Source organism: Podarcis vaucheri, assembly GCF_965113315.1.
Source record: "Podarcis vaucheri genome assembly, chromosome: 10".
NCBI lineage: Eukaryota > Metazoa > Chordata > Lepidosauria > Squamata > Lacertidae > Podarcis > Podarcis vaucheri.
The window spans coordinates 9,428,696-9,451,766 of NC_138748.1; the positions used below are offsets into that span (position 1 = coordinate 9,428,696).

At 40.8% G+C, this 23,071-nt stretch overlaps 2 protein-coding genes and 1 long non-coding RNA gene across 11 annotated transcripts in view; 2 read left to right on the plus strand and 1 right to left on the minus strand.

The window, feature by feature from the left end:
- Positions 1-23,071, minus strand: part of COG5 (component of oligomeric golgi complex 5) — a 165,730-nt gene that overhangs the window by 122,274 nt on the left and 20,385 nt on the right. The window lies entirely within an intron of this gene.
- GPR22 (G protein-coupled receptor 22) lies at positions 6,405-12,516 on the plus strand. Of its 6 annotated transcripts, XM_082239803.1 has the most exons (4): positions 6,405-7,041; positions 8,038-8,294; positions 8,922-9,076; positions 10,833-12,516. In XM_082239803.1, the coding sequence occupies exon 4, from the start codon at positions 10,858-10,860 to the stop codon at positions 12,157-12,159; it is 1,302 nt and encodes a 433-aa protein (XP_082095929.1). In that variant the 5' UTR covers positions 6,405-7,041; positions 8,038-8,294; positions 8,922-9,076; positions 10,833-10,857; the 3' UTR covers positions 12,160-12,516. The 6 variants fall into 6 exon arrangements, with proteins under 6 accessions (XP_082095929.1, XP_082095927.1, XP_082095930.1 ...); XM_082239801.1 differs by having other exon boundaries at positions 8,038-9,076; XM_082239804.1 differs by lacking the exon at positions 8,922-9,076.
- LOC309542584 lies at positions 18,542-22,639 on the plus strand. The gene is made up of 2 exons (XR_014224302.1): positions 18,542-18,892; positions 22,167-22,639. It is a non-coding gene; the product is annotated as an uncharacterized lncRNA (long non-coding RNA).

The following is a 23,071-nucleotide window of genomic DNA, read 5'->3' on the forward strand; positions in this document are numbered from 1 at the left end:
TGCAGGCCCCGCGGTGTGGCGCCCAGTGCCCCCCACCTCACCTAGCTACCAGTGGCATAGGAAGGGTGGGTGGTGGGTGCGGGAGTTTGTTTTTTCCCCAAAATAGTATCATGAGCCCAATTTATAAGATGCTTTTTAGGACGCTGTCTAGGTTTGTCATTGCTCCTTGGGAGAAAAGCAATGACAAACCTAGACAGCATCTTAAAAAGCAGAGACATCACCTTGCCAACATAGTTAAAACCATGGTTTTCCCAGTAGTGATGTATGGAAGTGAAAGCTGGACCACAAAGAAGGCTGATTGCCAAAGAATTGATGCTTTTGAATTATGGTGCTGGAGGAGACTCTTGAGAGTCCCATGGACTGCAAGAAGATCAAACCTATCCATTCTGAAGGAAATCAGCCCTGAGTGCTCACTGGAAGGACAGATCCTGAAGCTGAGGCTCCAATACTTTGGCCACCTCATGAGAAGAGAAGACTCCCTGGAAAAGACCCTGATGTTGAGAAAGATGGAGGGCACAAGGAGAAGGGGACGACAGAGGACGAGATGGTTGGATGGTGTTCTTGAAGCTACCAGTATGAGTTTGACCAAACTGTGGGAGGCAGTGGAAGACAGGAGTGCCTGGCGTGCTCTGGTCCATGGGGTCATGAAGAGTCGGACACGACTAAACGACTAAACAACAACAACCTCTTCTGCCACTGCCTCTGGGAAAGCCGTTGCAAGCACCTATCACTGAATTTGCACCAATAAAATGTTTGTGTGTTGCAAATGCACCATATTCCCAAATGCACATTACTTGGGAATACTGTAATGAAAGTGATCATTACTTTTTTGAGCTCTGAAAATTGACACGTGGGTAAGAACGTTAGAGCCAGCGCCAGTTTTACACAGCACGAATAGCCATGCTTAACATGTATTAAACAGAAATGTTTCGTACCACCGTGTCCCCAATCCACCTAAAGTTCGAGAGGTTTAAGATTGTGGTTAATGCGCAAAACTACAGCCACCAAGCTTCCTGATATGGAAGGTGAAGGATCCTATTCATGTAACCACAGGGTAATAGACTATTTCGGTTCTGTTTTTGTTTTTATTTAGATTTCTGAAGCACCCACCCAACACTCCAATTGGTTTCATAACCATTATTAGAAAACCCACACTAATTAGATTACAGTTGTTGGGAGAGTCTGTAGAGCCCTTAACACAAGGTCAAAAGCACTCTGCACAGAGAACATTGTTTACTAGAAGGCCCGAGCATGAGTCCTGTTTTCTAGAACAGCAGTGATCAATAATAGCAGAACAACATTCAATATAAGACTGTACAGGGAACATGGACTAAACCCTCCTCTCTACAAATATATGCATACTAATAGCCTAGTGGCTATTATATGTAAAACAGCATGCATCTAAAATGTTTATGTGTTGCATGAGAGGTCACAAATTTACTAATGGGGGAGTACTCTTTCAAGAACAATGTTCAATAACACTTTACATCACCTCGTCATCATACAAGCTATCTACCATTTACACTGGAAAAAAAACAGTATAATTCATAAAGTATGTCAAGCACCAGCAAAACAGGAGAACTGTGACAATTTGACAAGAGGAAGAAACTTGTTGAAATGCACGTGATTCTTGTGGTTCCACCCCCCCCAGCTTTTCCAGCATAACAACTGAGCTCATCTCTATTGAATGATTCACTCAATAACATAAAATTTCCTGGCTAAATTGCCCTCCTACCACAAAATCTCCACTTTGAACCAGAAAATGATTACAGAGTCAAGAGGTGAAGTACTAATATGTGTATGTTTGTATATGGGTATAGAAATTATTATTATTAATTAAATTTGTACACCAACTTATACCCATAGATCGCAGGGTGGTTCGCAGCATGAAATCACAAGAGAAAGGGTTTTTATCCTAGCCTATGTGCCAACCCAGACTCTAAAAATCAACTTCTCATATATTACTTATCTACACAGACAGTTAGTTGCTACCAATTCAGATGCCAAGCAACCCTAGGAATCATGGTGCAACTGCAATTCAATGTGCAGGAGCAGTTTTAAGAAGGCAAATTCTACACTAGGGAGAAAATGGAGTTGAAAATATTACGGCTAGTGACCTACTGCTCTTAAAAAACAAACAAACCTTGGAATATTGCAAAATTCTGGTCACTTATCTCAAAAAGGATACTGCAGAGCTAGAAAAGGAAACAAAATGATCAAGGGTCTGGAGACCTTATATACTAAAGTTTGGGGGGGCTTTTCAGCTTAGAAAAGGTAGTGGAAGTGGGACACGACAAAGGTTTTTAAAATTATGAATAGAAGGAAATTTATGGAAGTAAAAAGACAGAAATGTCTCTGTTATAATAGTAGAACTCATTGTAATCTTCTGAAATGTTTTGGTAGTAGAGTTAGGACACACAAAATGAGGTACTACTTCACCAGGAATATACTTTATGCAATTTACCCCTGTAAGATGTGGTGGTGTCCTTATCTTAGATTTCTTCGAAAAGGGCGCTTTAAAAGAGGATTAGACAAAACCATAGAGGAAAATCAATGGCTATTAGTAAGGATGGCTACCTGGAGCCTCCCAGTACTGGGGGGGCAGCTTGCCATGAATTCCAGTTGTTGGGGATGACTGCTGTTCTCATGCTCTGCCTGTTGGATTATTTTTATGTTCATATACAGTGGTACCTCGGTTTACGAACTTAATCTGTTCCAGAAGTCCATTCTTAAACCAAAACCGTTCTTAAACCAAGGCACGCTTTCCCTAATGAGGCCTCCCACCGCCGGTGACCTTCTACCATTCGGATTCCATTCTTAGACCAAGGTAAAGTTTTCAAACCAAGACACTATTTCTGGTTTTGTGGAGTTTGTAATCCAAATCATTCTTAACTGTTAAACCGAGATACCACTGTAATGGCATATCTATTTACAGTCATACCTCGGGTTACAGATGCTTCGGGTTGTGTGATTCCTAGTTGCGCACCGCACCGAACCCAGAAGTACTGGAACGGGTTACTTGTGGGTTTTGGCGCTTGCGCAAGCACAGAAGCACTAAATCACGCTTTGCACACGCACAGAAGCACCGAATCACAACCCGCACGTGCGCAGACGCGGTGCTGCGGGTTGCGAACGTGCTTCCCGCACGGATCATGTTCGCTACCCGAGCGTCCACTACACTACCATAGTTCAATGCAATGGCTACACCAGGGGTCAGCAAACCTTTTCAGCAGTGAGACGGTCCACTGACCCTCAGACCTTGTGGGGGGCCTGGCTATATTTTGAAAAAATAATAACGAATTCCTATGGCCCACAAATAACCCAGACATGCATTTTAAATAAAAGGACACATTCTACTCATGTAAAAACACGCTGATTCCCCAACCATCCGCAGGCCAGATTTAGAAGGCGATTGGGCCGGATCCGGCCCCCGGGCCTTAGTTTGCCTACCCATGGTCTACACTGACCAAATACAAGACCCTCACTCAATGGGCGACTGCACTTGAAAGATGACTAGCTGTGACCAGAGGCAGATTTAGGGGAACGTGAGAGGTTCAACTGCACAGGGTGCTGAGCTGAGATGGCGCCTCAAGGGGGCACCACAACAAAAATGGAACAAGGTAAGTCAAGAGGTGCAGGGGGGAGGCGCTGGATTTTGGCTTCGCACAGAATGCTGCTGAAATTTTAAAGCCCAAAGTCCCCCACTGCTGTGACTAGCTCTATTTTAGCCAGAGATGAAACAAAATTTGTGGAGAGGTTTCTGATTACCTTTCATGAACAAGCTGGTTAAGAGATCATAACCAAAAATAATCTCCCATCACCCATCTAATGCTGGAGAGATTTCTCTTAATACAAATGATAGTCTCTGTAAACAGGAACAAGAATATTACAAAAATAATATAATGAACTTAGTTTCTAGTCCATATAACCACATATCCCGCTATATCCAACAATTAAAGCAAAGTGATATCTGTTAAATTAAAAGCGATAAAGGGAAAAGGTATGAGATTATGGACATTTCTTAATTGTTTTAAGCCATAGAACTACCCCTGTCAAATGTAGAAATCTAGACAAAATGCTTCCAGCAAAAAAGAAAAATCTCCTGGCAAATACAGTGAAATACATTATGATGGCCAGAAAGAAAATGAAGGGAATAGTAAATTCATAAGACAATTCATTTTCCCGTCTTTGAACTATAAGGTGGATAAATCACAAGAGACACAGACTAGGTAGAGGAAGACTGAAATTATTTATTGTATTATCTAAAGAATTTTGCTTGCCGATATAAATATGAGCTATGAGTATAATCAGAACACCTTCATAGATAACATTTGAGGCAAAACTGGCAGGTGAAGTCAAGGGCTACAGGTGGAAAACTCAACAAGCACAAATATTGTAACAAGGCAATGTAAAAGTTCTCTCTAACTTCAGTATATATTCAAGGATCTTATGCAATAAACCACAGAATTTACATCTATTAGTTAGTTTAAAGAAATTTCTTAATTTAATTAGACTTTTAGATTGTCCTTCATCCCAAAGAACAATACAAAAACCCAACCCACGTCGGAATTAAAATTTATTACCGCAACTTACAGTACAGCAAACAAAAACATCACCAGAGATTCAGAGGCGGCAGAAACACAACCAACAAACTCACTCCCCAAATGCTTGGGCAAAAGATGTATTTTGAGTGAAAGCTGGAAACTTCTGAATATGGAGGACAACTGCACCTTCACGAGAAGGGAGTTCCACAAGTGGGGGGCCATCATGGAAAAGGCTCTATCCGGTGTTAGTGAATGTATGTTTTGTGTGTGTGATTTAATTGTGGTGAGAATTATTTAGCTAATCCCCTCAAACATTAGAAATGTATGTACACTGTTACTAAGTTATCCCCATTGGTGTTAATAGATGTGCATTGTTGCTGAGCTAGTCCCCACTGAAATGTTAATTGTGTTTATGTTGATTGGGCATGTACAAAGAATAACACCCCCACTTTCTTAATTCACAAGACTCCTAGGAGGCTTCCTATTTATAAAGGGAAGGGACTCATCCTTGCAATCACACTAAGCTTTGGAGGTTCTCAGAAGCAGCAAGAGGTCTTGCTGCTTCCACCAAGCGCTCCAGCGGCCAAATACAACAACATACTGGCAAAAGCTTTGACAGTAAGCCAAAATCTGGGATGGCCACTTATCCTACTCCATTTGTGTTGTATGTCCCAATCATAGCTGAGGGTGGGACAAGAGATGTGACAATGACATGTTTTGGCTGACTACTAGCTTTCCAACTTCATGAAAAAATGGATGTTCAAGAAAACCTGGCCCCACCAATTTGATGTCCATTTGAAAAAAAACTACCATTGTAGTATGTAAAGACATCTTCCATTATACATACATTGTAGTATGTATAGACATCTTCCATTAGCAACTCCTTTTCTCTTTACAGAGTATTTATTTTTTAAAATTTAAAAACTAGCCTCCTTACAAATGTGCTGTCTATTGTGCATTTTTCAGTTTTTCCAGCAGTTTACAGCTGTGATCCAAAGAAAGCACTCCTGTGCCTCTGCAGTTCTTCCAGTTGCAGTACCTACACCTAAGGAATCAAGCCAACCATTAAAAACAGATAACAGGTTCCCGTGTTTTTTTTATGCCTGCAATGAATTGCAACCCACATCTACATACCCACTAACAGAACATAATTTTAGACTAATCTATTCTTAAACCTAATAAAAGGCATTTTCCAGGTGTGTCTTATCCACATTCTAGATTTAATAGCACATCCTGACTCATTCAAGATGCTCCTAACAGAACATCCTGACTCTCTGGTTTAATTGCTCATCATATAGATACCACTACTAAAGTTCCTACTCATAATTGAGCAAAGATTAAATATTAAGTTAAATGAACATGAAGCTGTAAGACAGATAAGAAAGATGTGCCAAAGAAAATAGAGTTAAACAGAATCATGCATAAGAACAATATTCAATGTCCTGCACTGAAGGAGAAGTAATATTCACAGCTTTCACATTCAATACATTTCTCAGTGAAATCTATCAAACTGCAATATGCCAGAACTTCTGGAAACCACAGTTGACAGACTATATAAAATCAAAACTAAATGAAATTCATTTTTTCTACTAATATCCTAAATACCCCAAGTGATTCCATGCCAAACTCTACTTTTTCAGTTCCTATTTCCCATAAATATACAATATTGGCTAAGATTTAGTGCCATTAACTGAAGAGAATAGATTTGCACCTGAGAGGTAGATGTAAAGCAGACCCTAAAGCATGTGCAAACAACACATTCGTCTAAATATAATATATGCAATATGATATATACCTGCTTTCCCCTACTTGTGTGGTCTCATGTAGCACATCCACTATTCTGCACCACACACACACACACTGTGCAAAATGGGGATACTAAAACTATTATTCTTTAATATATTCAAGGCATCACTTTAAAAAATAGCCCTTTAAACAGAAGCTTCCTCTGAAAAGAGAAAAAGAAAATTCACTCCCATATGCATGAAGCACAGTTTAAGCCGAACATCACTGACCAATCAAAATTAGTGAATGCACTGCATCTCTCTGCAGTGAAGGGAAGCGACAAGGTAGGCTGTCATTCTGCTCAGGCTGCCCGGAACAAGCTTTCCTAGGCAGCCCAAGCTGCTCCTCTTCCGAACGGCTGAGCCTGCACTCCCTCTGGAGACAAGAAGCCTTCAGTATGTTAAATGACTTTCATTATGCATTTTCAGATGCTTATTGATTCTACGGTGGGAAGCGGGAGACTGCAGCAGGCTCCGAAAGCAGCACTGCATGCTGTGTGCATGTGAACAAACAGCGCGGAAACAATGGCACAGCACAAGCGCAAATTTTCATTAAGGTCCTTTTTCGGAGAGATGCTATTCACCCTCTTCCCCCTGTACTCTGCTAACAAGTGAAAAACAACAACCACCACCAAAAAAACAAACAAACTATGAATCCCTCCAAACTGGAACTGCTCCACCGGCTTCGGGAATTTATTCCATCCTCAATAGAGGTAAGGCACATTCCTTTTTACAATACAGAGCCTCAGCAGTAGCTAAGAAACAATGTTTGTGAAGGGGAGAGAGGTGACAGGTTCAGCTTAAAATTCTGATTTGGCTTCCTGCTTTTATTTCTGAGGACACACAGCATTCAAATATGCCTTCTTCCATTTAAAAGGATGAAATCCTCCAACAGTGTTTTGCCTGTAAATTCATGCGATCTGGAAGATTACAGTGTCTGTACCGCTTAAGGGATGGCACAGCTTAGGTTTCGGCTGCTAATAAGTTCTTAATGCAGTTAAAATGCTTTCTTCTGTCAAGACCATTTTAAAAAATATATATTAGGCAGCCGCATATGTCACCAACAAATTCAAATATCCCATAAAGGATCATAAATGCTTTTTTTGTGGGGGATGGGTTATATGACTAATCCCAGGTTGCCTATGGGGAAATTTTGTGTGTGTGTGTGTGTGTGTGTGTTTCTGTTAAATGCTTTGCTACTGAAGGTATGTCTGAAGAAGTCTAATGAAAATAAGCTTACACAAAGTAAGGAAATCAAAATGCTACTTATAACTCCTACAAAGCAGTGGATGGAGACTTTTACATGGTCACATGAAGCCAATACATTAGTATGTAAACTAGTCTATTGTTAAAGCTGCATTCCACAGTACTTATGAATTATTGTTTTTTTAATTGTAGAAACATTCCTCCCCTAACTACTACTGTATCCTTGGCTTTAACGTAATCTTAATATATATCCAGTCTAAATGGATCCAAATGGAAAGGTATTTCAGGATGGGGAAGAACAGAAGAGAACTACCATATTCGGAAGTACTTAAATAATTTTGTTAATGTTATATACTCCTACAGAAAACAATTTCACACTGTCTGACAGAAGCCATCTTTCAAAGTGTGCAATCAGATGATACTAGAAGCATGTATTCAGTCATAATTGTATTTAAATTATTATAGAATCTCTGCTTTTATCATGTTTCATCTTCCTTTTCAAGGGAGCATATAATCTGATTCGGTTTTATTACCAACGACAAGAAAAACACAGTCGCCCGCAGATCTTCACAACAGCTATCGGGATGTGCTTATTATAATATATGTTTTTAAACCCAAGGATTTACAAGAAAGTTATGGATCTACATTCCCCCTTGAATGGCGTGTGATGCATATATGGACACAGAGGACTAACAAAGGCACCTGCTCAAATACTCAAGGAAAGAAGATTAATTCAGTGGCTTATTGCTGAAGCAAAATGGTGAGCACCACTTGCGAATGGAGTTATAACATAGAACCAGAATTGTGGATTTGGCTGACGAATGAAGAAACAGTAACACAAATTTTCCCTGAAGGAATATCTATATAAATACCAGCATGCTAAAATTTGGCTCCAAGTATGTCATATACAACAATAAAACGCCATTTGTAGCACTTAGTACAGTGACTAAAGTTTAAGGGAACTATCCTAACCAGCTGATGTAGTTTATGACCCGAGTTATAGTAGCTGCAAATGAGCACACAGTAACTGGATTAATGCAACACACAGCAATTTTTGTGGCAAACCCAGGACTCCACACTAACGAACAAAAGTACCACACAAGCCATTGTACAACTCTAACAAAAGGGCATTTTTGAAGTCCAGTGTTAATTTCTATCCTGCAGCTTACATTTTTAGAAATGAAATTAAAAAGTGGTGCCAAACAATGGAGAAGAGGCTAGAAATTATGAATCACTCACAAAAGAGTTGCTGTCCACCAGTGGCTTTTAAAAGGGAGAGACAACTCATATACACTAGGCTCTGGTCTGTAGGAACCTATAATTAAGCCTTTTTGTTCAATTGTGCTTTTTTTTTTTTATCTGCTGCTGATGTGCTGAAAACAAAAAGAAAAACTAAAATATTCTGCAAGGCTGGAAACAGATCGCAGCCATCTTTCTGTTGCCAGGTGAAAACGCATGTCAAAATCTGTCAGTGACACCATGTATGAATTTATGAGAAGCTGCTATGGTGAGCTGAAAGGCCCCTGAGGCAACAGAAAACAGGTAGGTCAGATCTTGCATGCACCAAACCTCTGCTTTAACATTTGCAGAAGAAAAGAGCACAGCTCTGGGTATGCGTTTCATTTTAATTACCTTCCCATCTCGACATCTCTGCTTTTATTTAACTGAACATCTATCTAACTGACTGGTGCGACAAAGACCTAATGTTTAATCTGTCTGTCTAAAAGTTGGCACAAGGGGGATTTTTCCATTTTTGTAAGATTTCAGTTTGCATGTTCCTGCAGCTTAGCCTAGTAAAACAGTCTAGGTTATACAGTGTGCTTAACTACCTCTAATCTTTCTGAGTTTTTTGTTAACCACTGCAAAGGGTATATAATTTACAATACATTTAGAATAGCTGTGAACATGTCCCTATGGCTAAGACCTCATAGACAGAAGAAATTGCCATCTAAGTCATTCAAAACTTGCATCTGGTGATAGAGTAACAGCTAGTATTTTTAAAAGGGTTTTCTGCTTTATTTCCTAACCAAAACTCTTATAGTATAAAAATCATTGCCCTTCTTCCATAAATATGCCAGCTAATAATTAACCAAAACCCCAACCTATTATTGAAATTTCCGAGTGAAAGGATTAATAACTGTCATTTTATTTCTAAAATGTTTATTTTACAAGGGTGTAAACACGGATATGAAACAACCAAGACAAATAGGTTTTTGCCGAAATATCTTGCGCAGCAACTCTATGCAAGTTTACCTAGGAGTAAGCCCCAGAGACCACAATGGGACTTACATTTGAGTAAATAGCACTGTCAGAAGGCCTAAGGCACGGAAAGTGGTTCACCTTTCAGAAGCAGTCAATTAGCAAGCATCTAAAAGTATTATTATTAAATATGTGACACTGGAATCATAAACTACCCAGGGTGTGGTCATAGCAGAAGTCATATTGCTACAATTAATGCTATTTCAGTAAACCGTAAATCTTCAACATGGGATGGAAGACAACTTTTACAGTATTTTGTGCAGAAAGCACACACAAATGCACCACCCACTTAAGCCTGCCTACGTAACCCCACCATGACAAAATATGTATTCTTGTCTAACAAGATGACAAAGATGTTGTGATTAAATTCTCCTGCTTCATGCAGCTCAACAACTCAACACTATGAAGCCACTCTCTCTGCTAGCAGCTTGAATTTCCTTGCATGGGACATGCTGGGCACATAAAAAATATGTATCAATAGTTTATGAAACCAGTGCAAGAGACTGTGCATACATTTGCAAATCTTTGCGCATATGTGCAAACATTCACTTATAACTGCACAATCAATTTATATGCACCCACAACATTTTACACGTATTGATACATCAAAGACAATCACTCGATACAAGACACTTCCAAAGAGATAGCAGTAGACCATTCCAATAACATGACTGTAATCTAAATAAATGTTTCAAGGTGGAGTTATCATCCAGAGGAAGAAATGCAAAATGCATGTTTCTTTGAAATATAGCCACCTCCCTTTCCCCACAAAAGCTTCATATAAAATAATATGGCTTAGTTTCCAACAAGTACAAAGGTCAAAGCTATGCATGCAGTTTGCATTGCAAATGTTACAGCCTTGTTAAAAAAAAAAATCTTTTTTTACTGCCTTCAATTCCTGCAAGCTAAGTACAATTCCAAAGTCACCGTGTGTTAATTAAAAGCTAATAAAAACCAAAACCTGCTTTTCTGTAGACATGTAAATTATGACGAGCATCCAAAAACCAAACAGCTTTATATGTTCTCTCTCATCTTTCAGGGCAAAACAAACTTCCAACCAAAGAATGTGTTTCTCTTCCATTCCAGAAGTCAACATGCAGTCTGAATCCAACATTACAGTTCGAGATGCCATTGACAACATCGACACAAATATGTACCAACCACTGTCTTATCCATTAAGCTTTCAAGTTTCTCTTACTGGATTTCTGATGCTAGAAATTGTATTGGGACTTGGCAGCAACCTCACTGTCTTGGTACTTTACTGCATGAAATCCAACTTGATCAACTCGGTCAGTAACATTATTACAATGAACCTGCACGTCCTTGATGTAATAATTTGTGTGGGATGTATCCCTCTAACTATAGTTATTCTTCTGCTTTCTCTGGAGAGCAACACAGCACTGATCTGCTGCTTCCACGAGGCTTGTGTCTCCTTCGCAAGTGTTTCCACCGCAATCAACGTCTTTGCGATCACTTTGGACCGATACGATATCTCTGTGAAGCCTGCAAATCGGATCTTGACGATGGGAAGGGCTGTGACGCTCATGACATCGATATGGATTGTCTCTTTCTTCGCCTTCTTAATTCCATTCATCGAAGTGAATTTCTTCAGTCTTCAAAGTGCCAATACTTGGGAGAATAAGACGCTCTTGTGCGTCAGCACCAATGAATACTACACAGAGCTGGGAATGTACTACCACCTTTTAGTGCAGATTCCTATATTTTTTTTCACCGTTATAGTAATGTTAATTACATACAGCAAAATCCTCCAGGCACTCAATATCCGAATAGGCACAAGGTTCTCCACGGCACAAAAGAAAAAAGCAAGGAAGAAAAAAACCATTTCTTTGTCCACACAACATGAAACTACTGAAGTATCCCAAAGCAGTGGAGGGAGAAACGTCGTCTTTGGTGTGAGGACTTCTGTTTCTGTTATAATTGCCCTACGGAGGGCTGTAAAGAGACATCGCGAAAGACGGGAAAGACAGAAGAGAGTCTTCAGGATGTCACTGTTGATCATTTCAACTTTTCTTCTCTGCTGGACGCCAATTACAGTTTTAAACACTACCATTTTATGTTTGGGCCCAAGTGACCTTTTGGTAAAACTGAGGTTATGTTTTCTAGTCATGGCATACGGAACTACCATTTTCCACCCTCTACTATACGCATTCACTAGACAGAAATTTCAGAAAGTTCTGAAAAGCAAAATGAAAAAGCGTGTTGTTTCAATAGTGGAAGCTGACCCCATTCCAAATAATGCTGTTATACACAACTCGTGGATAGAGCCTAAGAGGAACAAGACAATTACTTTTGAAGACCATGAAGTAAGACAAAAATGCCTAGTACCTCAGGTTGTCACAGATTAGATTTCAGTATTCACTGAATCATTTAATAGGAAATGTTAAGAAGAAGCTGAAGTAAATACTGCCAAATAAGGATCTTTTTTTAAAAAAAAATGGACGATAGAATTGGGTAGACTGTAAATGTTTGACATGTGCTAAATAGATAAGGCCTGTATATTCTATTTCTTCATTAGTCAAGGTGTGTGTTGCATGGCAGTTTGTTAAGAGTAATACCATGGAAATATTTTGTCAATATGCTGTCCTCCAATATACATCTACGTAAATATTTTATATAAAAATAGCCTTAAAAGGTGTACACTTTTAAACATATATATATATTTGAGTTGCTGTAAATATATAAAGCTTTGTTTTTAAGCTTTCTGCCACCAAAAGAGTTTATTGGCTTGACATAACTTGTGTGACATTAAGGTTTTTAAATCTTTCCAGATGGCTCTCTTCTGATATATCAAACTATATTAATGAACACCAAACTTTTTTTATCAGAGCCAGAAATTATAATTATGTGTCCAATGCATCCCACACATGTTCATCACACACCACATCTCTGACCTAATCTAAGGAATTATTAAATTTTAAGTTTCTTTAAAGCCGAAACAACCGGCCCTTACAATTAGTTTTCACAGAAAAAATAGACAACCTCTCTCATAACATAATGTTAATCTGTTGCAGAAATGGTTATAACGATAATGCACTTAAGTGTGAAGTGATGAAATAAGGATGGATGAAATAAGGATGGATGAAATAAGGAATGTTCTTCCCATGTTTACTAGCCACATAAACAAGCCTTAATTATGCTATTCTGATTTTAAAACAATATTTTCTTCCTTCCAGCACTTTCTACTAAGTGTAGCATTGCAATCAAAATGCCATATCTCCAACAGTTACTTTCCACAAATGCATCACAGGGCAGCTACACAAGTGTTATTATGCGCCCATCCAGACATTAAATTTGCAGTACATCATTACTTCATTTGATTTGTAGGATCCAGATATCTGCCCTCAAGGAAGGCAGGATATTGCGTTTTCCTACCGCTCAAACTAGCACAGCACCTTGTCCAATAACTAACAGGGTAATTGCAATTTGGAAGGTTATCAGAATCATAGCTGGCTGCATGATTTCAACTCTCCCCCACTCAGCCTGAAAAGAAAGGAATTGCGTAGGAACCCCCACTGATCCTTTATCATTCTCTTCTTACTACCGCTAGCTAACTCTAACTCTTAAAGTACTGTGTAGAATAGAAATTTGAAATGGTAAACTTGCAGGGATCCCTTAATCTTAAACCAGATGTGATATTGCTGCATTTCTGCCAGTTACTTCACTGATAAACACTGGGCGCATCCAGCTGTGATCGTCGCTTAGGCCAGGGTTTCCCAAACTTGGGTCTCCAGCTGTTTTTGGACTACAACTCCCATCATCCCTAGCTAGCAGGACCAGTGGTAAGGAATGATGGGAACTGTAGTCCAAAAGGAGCTGGAGATGTGACTTAGGAAAACCCTGGCTTAGACCAACTGTGAGGTGTAGAACCCAACACTGTACTTGGAGTACAGTAATTTGGATCCTTGTCCCTTCAGAGCTAATAAAGATCAACTTCTGATCAGGCTCAGCAATGCTTTTGAGAGAAAGGTGAACACAGCCCTCTTTTAAAGAGGGGTTTCTTATATTTCTTCCTCATGATGTTTGGGTGACCAATCTAGGATATTTTCCCCTGGGCAGCAGGAGTGAAACTGAACAAGTGATGGTGTAAGAACTCCAGGCATTTCCAGATAAGACAGTTTTCTCTGCTTAACCAATTTTTAAAAGACTTGGGCTGCCTTCATGTGTACATTGGAAGGAAAAAATCCAACCCACTGCCCATTTCATTCCAATGATCTTTGTGCACTGAGTCTAGACTGGACTTAGGATAATCTTGTAAATGAATCAGCTACCTGGTGTTAGGTCTGTTTGCAACAGAAGTCCTGGTGCAGACCCAAGTTGTCAACCAATCTGTCCTGACCTGGCACTGCTCTGATCTCACCAAGAGACTATAAAGCCTAGCACCAGCCAATGTGATGCTTTGTGAAACGGGGTAGGGTGGGGTGGAATTTCAATGAGCACCTTAAATTATGCTTCCCCCCCCCTTTCCACAGGTTTTCAAAGGACACCCAAAAGGTACAGATCAGTCAACAGGTCTTAAAAGTCTTATCAAAGGCAGGGTAGTAGATGTGACGTACTGTATTTTTCCATCTAGAAGACTCCCCCATGTATAAGACGCCTCCTATTTTCGGGAAAACAACCAATCGCCAGTCCACCCTCGGCACTATCCGTGTACAAGACACCCCCTAATTTTTGACATTATTTTTAGGGGGGGAACCTAGTCTTATACACGGAAAAATACGGTATATGGCAAAACCAAGATAGTGAGATGCATACTGCAAACACCCACACACAGCCACTTTCCATTTAATGGGGATGCTATGGAATGGTTTCACCACCGTACTGGCACATTTAGAGGCACAGTCTTCTTAAAGGTTCCTTGCCTGGCCCTGTAAACAAGGGAAGGAGTATGATGTAGCCTCTGACCCCCTGCTTAAGCCCAGCTTCAGTTATGTTCTGCTTCTCTGGCTGCCCAAGCAGCTTCAGAAAGTTGAGAATACTGGACTTAACAAGGTAGTCAATATGTACATGGAATTGCAGCCTTCACAAATGCCAGCTTTTAAGAAGTCACCCGAGGGAAGATCTTCCCCATCCATATAAAGCACAGCCAATGCACATTTAAAGCACACAACGTGCCCCAAAGAATCTTGGGAATTGTAGTTTTCCCTTCAGAGCTACAATTCCCAGCAGCCTTAACAAACAACATTTCCCAGGATTCTTTGGCGGAAGCAATTTCATTCCTGGCTCAGTAGGTAGAGTATGAGACTCTTGATCTCAGGGCTGCGGGTTCGAGCCCCATGTTGGACAAATTCCCACATTGCAGGCGGGTTGGACTAGATGACCCTTGTGGTCCCTTCCAACTCTACAAGTCTATGATTCTAAGTTATGCGCTTTAAATGTGTTTTGGGGGTGCTTCCAATGCATGCTGCGGATATGCTCTGAATCCACCCATGGTTTTCAACACGGAAAGATGACCAAGCTGTTTGTAAGATGTTGCGTTCTGGAGACCCGCAAAACACAAACACTGCCTAAGTGTATTTAATAAATATTAAGCCTAAGTTCCAAGAGTTCTGAACAACAGGTGGCACGACGCAAAGCACACACACACAAGTTGCAGCTTGCCAAGCCTAACACAACCCACTGGCCACATCCTGCGGCTTGGCAAGTGATTTAACTATCTGTTTTCGCTGCCTACCTACAAATTGTCAATCAGCGATGGGCCATAATGCATGGATGGCAGGATGCATTCACTTTGGCCACAAGTTAGTCGCACAAGAAGGCCTTTAAAAGCCCTGCATAAAAATTACTTATAAAGCAAAAGGCAGATCTTTTAAAAGACAATACAGTTACTGAGCAATTGCAGCAGAAATTATTATTAAGAATATTTGGCAGGCAAGCTAGCATTAAAGACGACGTGATGGTAGAAGTGGGAGGAATCAATGTATCAGAGTCTCAAGTGTTACAAAAACCTAAACTAAACTAACTAAATGCTAATGCTAACTAAAACTTATCAACCATCATGGTAGCTCCTATAACCCCAGGAAGATTAGGGAAAACTGGGTCTTCTCATGGCAAACGAAACAGATTAAAATAATAACAATGGCTCAGTATTCATCAAGCATTTGTCATAGCCTTCTTTGGAGCAACTCTAAATCTTTCATCTGACAGAAGGAAGAAAGCACCAGTTCTCAGTTATCTAGAAAGCAAGGCTCCACATCAATGCAAAATATTCTCAATCACTTTAAATCTTATCCCTGTCTTGTCTTTAAGGGAGACTGAGGTACAGCTACTGTCAACTTACAATTCTATGGCTTCTCACACGAGAGATAATAGCCACCTTACAATGACAGGCACAGATTTGTAACACAAGTAAGTGTAAGTTAGCTTTTAAAAGCGACGGACAGAATTCACAGAATTCACTAGCACCCCTTTCCAATAATTTAGTCAAGAGGCAATATGTGCAATTAGATGTACTGACAATAGGGAACCGGAGCAGGTTTTGGTTAGAACTATATCACAATTAGCCAGTACTGTACATACTGAGTATCAGATACCGTATTTTTCGCTCTATAAGACGCACCAGACCACAAGACGCACCTAGTTTTTGGAGGAGGAAAACAAGAAAAAAAATATTCTGAATCTCAGAAGCCAGAACTGCAAGAGGGATCGCTGCACACTGAAAGCAACAATCCCTCTTGCTGTTCTGGATTCTGGGATAGCTGCGCAGCCTGCATTCACTCCATAAGACGCACACACATTTCCCCTTACGTTTTAGGAGGGGAAAAGTGAGTCTTACAGAGCAAAGAATACAGTAACTAAACAGGTCTTCCTGGTGAATTTACCTTTCTGGTGACGGGTTCATTCACTGCCATTGTATACTGTATGTTGTATTTTTTTTTATTTTACAGCAAAGAAACGGAACTATCTTCTCTTCCCCCACAGCCACCTAAACCCCCCCCCCCAATCCTCTCACGGGTCCCCGTGAAAATGTGGGGCTGGGCTTGGAGGGGCTAGGAAAAGTCAGTCCTGTCCCAGCCTACAATGTTCAGGGAGGTCCCAGAGCTTCCGGAGAGGCTTCTGAGGGTGAACAGGGAAGTGCAAAGGGAGACAGGATATATGCTTTCAACAACTCGCCTGCATTAATTCCTCTTACGGTCTAAGCCAACGATACCAATTCAACAAGACTAGGCTTCCTATAAGCAACTGTTTGGATCTTGCATGTGATTCTATCACCATGTATCCGTGGCAAAGCAACATCTTTCTGAAACAACCCTTCCCATCTCTACGGTGGAAGGAAATTAAATGTTGTACAGTCGTACCCTGAAGTCAAACAGTATCCATTCCGTTCAACTTCCAAAACATTTGGAAACCAAAGCGCGGCTTCCGATTGGCTGCAGGAAGCTCCTGCAGAAGCCGTGTCCGATGTTCAGGTTCCAAAGAACATTAGCAAACCGGAACACTCACTTCCAGGTTTGCGGCGTTCAGGAGCCAAAACGTTCAACTTGCAAGGCGTTCGCAAACCAAGGTATGACTGTACAAGGGTTATAATCTGAAACAGACACCTAAAAAGAGGCAGCTACCGGATCTGACATTAGATTGTATGTATTAAAACACTAGATTTTTAGGCGGACAGCCTCCTTAAATGTTTGATAAATGTGTTGTGTTTGCAATATCATTTTTCGCCAGCACTGCTTTTGCCTCAACAACTCTGCAATCGCTCATGGTTAAAGGGAACAATGGTCATATCAGATAGCACGTCCTTGTTCCTCTTATCAGTCAGATGAAGGAAAATAGTTGATTGCTCTTTAGTTATCTGACTACCATCTTTAATTCAAATTTCCTGTCCTCCTCTGACAGATGGTTTTAACTCGATAAGTGTACAGCCAATAATAGTGCCATATTTTACTACCAAACAACATTTTTTTAAAGTGTTCTAGAGTTGCATTGGGTTGTTCCAAGCGCCTGCTGTAACAATGTTAGCCTAGGTACAGCATGCCTACTAATAAGTAAATTGCATTGAGTTTAGTAGGATTTACTCCAAGGTAGTGTGTTGCACAAGGCAAATTGTGAGTTGCATAAGACTGTTCAGCTGATCATATTTTATCTAATCAGCTAAATATATGAACAAGTATTTTGCTCTTGTAGGCAGCTCCTTTCTTCACAATGGGAGCAAAATACAGTCATACCTCATGTTATGTCCGCTTCATATTACCGTATTTTTCGCTCTATAACACGCACCCGACCATAACACGCACACAGTTTTTAGAGGAGGAAAATCCGTAGGCATGCCACCTGTAGGCATTCCCTCCATAACACGCACAGACATTTCCCCTTACTTTCTAGGAGGAAAAAAGTGAGTGTTATGGTGCAAAAAATATGGTACGTTCTTTCAGGATAAGTCCTGCGGCGACCCAGAAGTACCAGAAAGGATTACTTCCGGGTTTCGCCACTTGCGCATGCGCAGACGCGCAAAATGATGTCGCACGCATGCGCAGAAGTGGCGAATCGCAACCCGCGCGTGCACAGACGCAGGTTGCATTCTGCTCACGTTGCAAACAGGCCTCCGGAACGGATCCCGTTCGCAACCAGAGGTACCACTGTAATAAGTAGAAGATCAGGAAGTAGTTTCCCTATCCGAACAAAATAGGAAACTGTACTTAACTGAAGACTTCTTAATTTCTCAGTTTGTTCTTTGTTCGCCCCAAGAGCTACATGAGTAACCATGTTCATGTCTCAGCTTATTAAACAGAATTAGGATCATCCAAACACAGGGTCCCAAAGGGCAGGTTGCTTCAGCTGCAACGCCAAACCAGTTTGGCATTTCTGGAATGAGCTCGGCGATTGCACACTCCCCACCACCAAATTCACTTGACTAGCAAATTCCTGGGTTTTGGAAAACCATAGTTTGCCACCTGAACAAGCCTCACAAACGTCTGGAGCATCCCTGTACCATTTTTTACCCTTCACAGTCAAGGTTACGAACTGTGCAGAGAGCCACCAACTTCAGAAGAATGCCCTTCAGAAGATCTGTCCACTATAGATTCATCAGCCTTCACAGCAGAATCTATGGAGATCGCAAACCTGTCGTCCTCCAAACACAAGGTGGGTTTCTTACATCGAGAGTTTGTCTTGCATTTAACAACTTGCCTGGTAGCCAGAACCAACTGCAACTTCCATGCAGGCAAGTAAGCAGGCTGGCAGAGGAGACACAACCTGCTTTACCCCTCTTCTGCCAGCTTGCTTAGTTTCCATGCCAGCCACAGAGGAAGGAAAGTCTCTAACTTCCTCCACAACAACCATGGAATTGCACTGGGCAGAGGGGGTGGGGGAAATGGAGTCATTTTTTAAAGTCTTCTTTCTAAGAAGCCAAACAGTCTAAATAGCCGGGTTCACCATGTTAGAAGGGCAGCTTGTGCAAGCTGTTGCTTCTTGTGCAAGCTAGTAACTCTTGTTCATCTGCAAGGCTGGCTTACAGAAAGATGCTCCCTGTCCATTTAGGTCTATACCTCTGAGTTTAAGCACATTAAAAAGTAGTGCTCAGGGTAGCTATTGATTATCTCCTTGAGACTCACGCAAAGATTGCCTTACAGAAGTGGGGCAGATCAATTTTTAAAAGATGTGACTATCCAGGATCAATATATTTTGCCAACAAGCTAAAATCACCCTGCACAGATCTTCAAATATAACAAAAGCATTCTGACTCAAACACCACCTTGACTATTCCCTACAGAGCTATTCAGCTGCTATGTGTCGTTAAACACAGGCATCCATACCTTAGGGAACATTTATAATGATGCTTCTTTCAAATCCTTTGACACTCTCTGGTGTGAAAATGGACTTTCCAGCGGTCAAGCACAGAAGCACTATCAGATCAGAAACTGTTTTGGAATGGTTTAAGGATGAAACTAAACCCAAAACCAATCTTGTATGCCATCTGGGTTGCAATGACAGAAGAATTCAAAAACAGTGACAGAGAAACAGGTTTCCTTTCATGTTAGTCAGCGGAGTATATGTTCCCCCAGAGAGAATAAGGGATTTGAAAGAATACTATTCTTGCAATTATCTTAGCAAAGATATGTCTCATACAATATGCTTTAGCACCTATCGCTTGAGACAAAACACACACACACACACACACACACACACTTGGGTAATACATCTCATTTGGATTCAAGGCAATTTCAAATGATTAAATATTGTTAAGCCACTAAAAAGACAAAATGTTTGCTTACACAGAGCAATTTAAAATCTTCAGTTGTGACATTCCAGCATATGAGCAATAGCCTGTAAGATTCCATTCCACCATTACAAACAGGCTCTTCAGAGGAATGAATAAACCCTATTCTAATAAACACATTTTGAAGCAATCATGAAAGCTAAAAAAATAATCTAGTAAACACACACAATCCCAGGTCCCAGTTGCTCTCCAGCACAGAACCATTATTCAACAACCTTTTTTTTTTTTAGTGATGGTTATAAATGCTTGTTTTTTGTGCATTAAAGGGAAAATTAGATAGTTCATATCATACAAAATTACACCAGGAGGCACTTCCCTCGAAATTCTATTATGGATTATATTCTGAGTGATTTCATGTACGTAAATAGCTTGTGTGAAGGACAAACACTGGAGTGATATGACTTTGGTCTTAAATACTATTCTACTTTACTCAAAATGAACTAACATGCTACACTGGCACAGTCCTGGATTAAACCAAATTCACTAACTGAAAAACACAGAAGCTACTTTCTCTCCCATTACCTAAAATTTAAAGGGCTAAAAAGGATCTATGAATTTCTGGTGCTTTACTACACTGATAAGTGCACAGGTATTTTGATCCGACAACTGCAGCTTTCCATAACATCATTGATAGAAAGTGTCAGTGGGACAGGGAAAACTATTTAGGGTACTTCTATTTGCTCCTTAGCTTCCAGGGATCCTGGTAATCCAATTGAGGAAAGTCATACTTTGGGCTCACTTTGGGCAGGCCCAGTTAAGCACCTCCACCTGCCTGAGGGAAGAGCTTGAATGTTGCCATAGGAACAACAGGGCAATGATGCTCTCCAGGAGTGGGTAGACATTACCCCAGTCCCTTGCCTGGTTGAAGGTGCCACCATCTGGCAAACAGAACAACAGCCTGGGTTAGTCTGTGTATGAGGCGACCTGGGAGCTGGGGTTTTCTCTGTGCTCAAACCAAAAATGATGGCTTTGGGAAACGTGCCATAAACCTGATGGGGAACCAAGATCTATTGGAGTGTTAATGCTGTGAGCCCTTCCATCTTACACTCAGGTTGTACATAGGTTAAAAAAAACCTGCCTAGAACATGTGAAGAAATAATAATAATAATAATAATAATAATAATAATAATAATAATAATAATAATTCTTTTGAGCATGTCTTTGAGAAATAGAATCCCAAAGGTTTTCTGGATGTGTGAAATTTTGAGATGGTTAAAAAAAAACCCACCTCAACATGGTGGCCCTTTGAAAACAATACAGAACATATTAAAAATACAATAATTAAACAGACAAACAACCATCTGTAATCAATGGTAACATAACATTTGACTGCTTAGTGCATAGGGTGATATATAGCATTTATACCCCAATGTTGAAGCAGCAAGAGACTTCAGAAGTCCCAGGACTTACCCAGGATTCGGTTTTCTTACAATGAAGGTCAGTGGAGACTGGGGTGTCTTTAAGATGTATGGTTCACTAGTAATCACACCTCCCACCCCTTGCAACAAATCAAATTCACCTTAAGATGAATCGGCAGGGAATTGTAATAATAGCTGGACATTCTTCCCCCCACTACAGCTAAGCACACTAGACTGATATGGGCAAGTGTGAGGGGAGCTAGCAATAACGCTTGTGATCTAGTACATATTGTGGGCTTCTTTGCAAGTCTGGTGCCAGGACACAGTCCTGTATTCAAACAGGTAAGTTTGATGAGGTCTGAGGACACTGCTCTTGCTTGTTGAAAGGGCGCCAGAAGATTTATCAAGGCTAGTCAAAGATCAAAGTTAACTGGCATTGTAATGGTCTTAGGGGGAATCTCAGGGGATGTGCTATATTCATGGCATCAAGACAGGGTGTCAGCAGTGCGCGCAGGAGCCAGGCCCTGTGACCAGCAGGACTTCGCAGGACTGGGGCCTTCCTAAGTTTGTTCTGAAGAGGCAAGGCGCGGCTGCACAGGTGAGGCCGACTGGTAACTCACAGCACCTGGTAGCAAGAGCCAGGAATGGATATGAGGTCAGCATTTCCCTTCGGCTCTTTGCCACAGCAACACGTTTCCTGCCTTGCTGCATTTGGCTCCTTGACCCCTTGCCTCTTGATCCTCGGACCCTTGACATTGTGACTCCTTGCTTCTTGATCCAGACCCTTGGCATCTTGACTCCCGGCTCTGTGACCCTCGGACTCTTGGCTTCCGGACTCCCGTTCCTGCTCCCACCTTGCCATCTTGGCCCCGGTCCCGATGTCCCAAGCCAGGACTTCATTCGCCCGTGAACCGGACCGTGACACAGGGGAATCCCCTCTTACGCAGGGGTTCTGTTCCCGGGACAAGAGCAAGTGGGGATTCCCCCATTCCGTTCTGCCCCCTTTCGGCAAGGAAAACGGTGCATGCGTCAGCAGGAGTGTGCTGGTTGCATGCAACTGGGGAGACGCCCGTGCCTAAACGGTGCTGCCAATGTGCTACTGTGCGCATGATACAGAGCTTCCTGTCAATAAGACGACCATGAATGAAACAAGTTATGCCCAGGCCTGTGAAATACTAGCAAGCCACCAGATTTTATTCAAGGAATATACCAAATGCATTTGGCTCCATTTATTGTTAAAGATCCTACAACACACCATAGTGTTTTGAGCCCTTCATTTGGAGGTTCTTAGATATCTGCGGCCTCATCCTGTGAGCAGCATGCTGACCTGCCTTTTATGTAAGGTTCTGTTTTCAGCTTTTAATCATTTTGGTTTTAATCTAATTCTATTACTTTTTGTAAAAGAAAAGCAACTAATAAGTGCTAACAACAACAGTAATAAATAATAATTGTTGTTGTTGTTACTCTCCTCCCTATTCCCCTTTTCTTTTCAAGCCATAATTTTTAAGTTTTGAATTGATGTTTAAAAATCCTCTTTAGCCATACATGCTGAAAACACATTACCTGCTAGTAATTGATATATCCCTCGTTTTTAAAGAAATTTCTCAAACACATAATTGCTCCAATTTGCATTCTCTTGATTACTTTATTCAAATCCTTCTCCATGATTTCCTCCCCCTTTCCCTT

Coding starts and splice junctions, on each gene's coding strand:
- GPR22 (XM_082239801.1), top strand. CDS start 10,858: ATGTGTTTCTCTTCCATTCCAGAAGTCAACATGCAGTCTGAATCCAAC.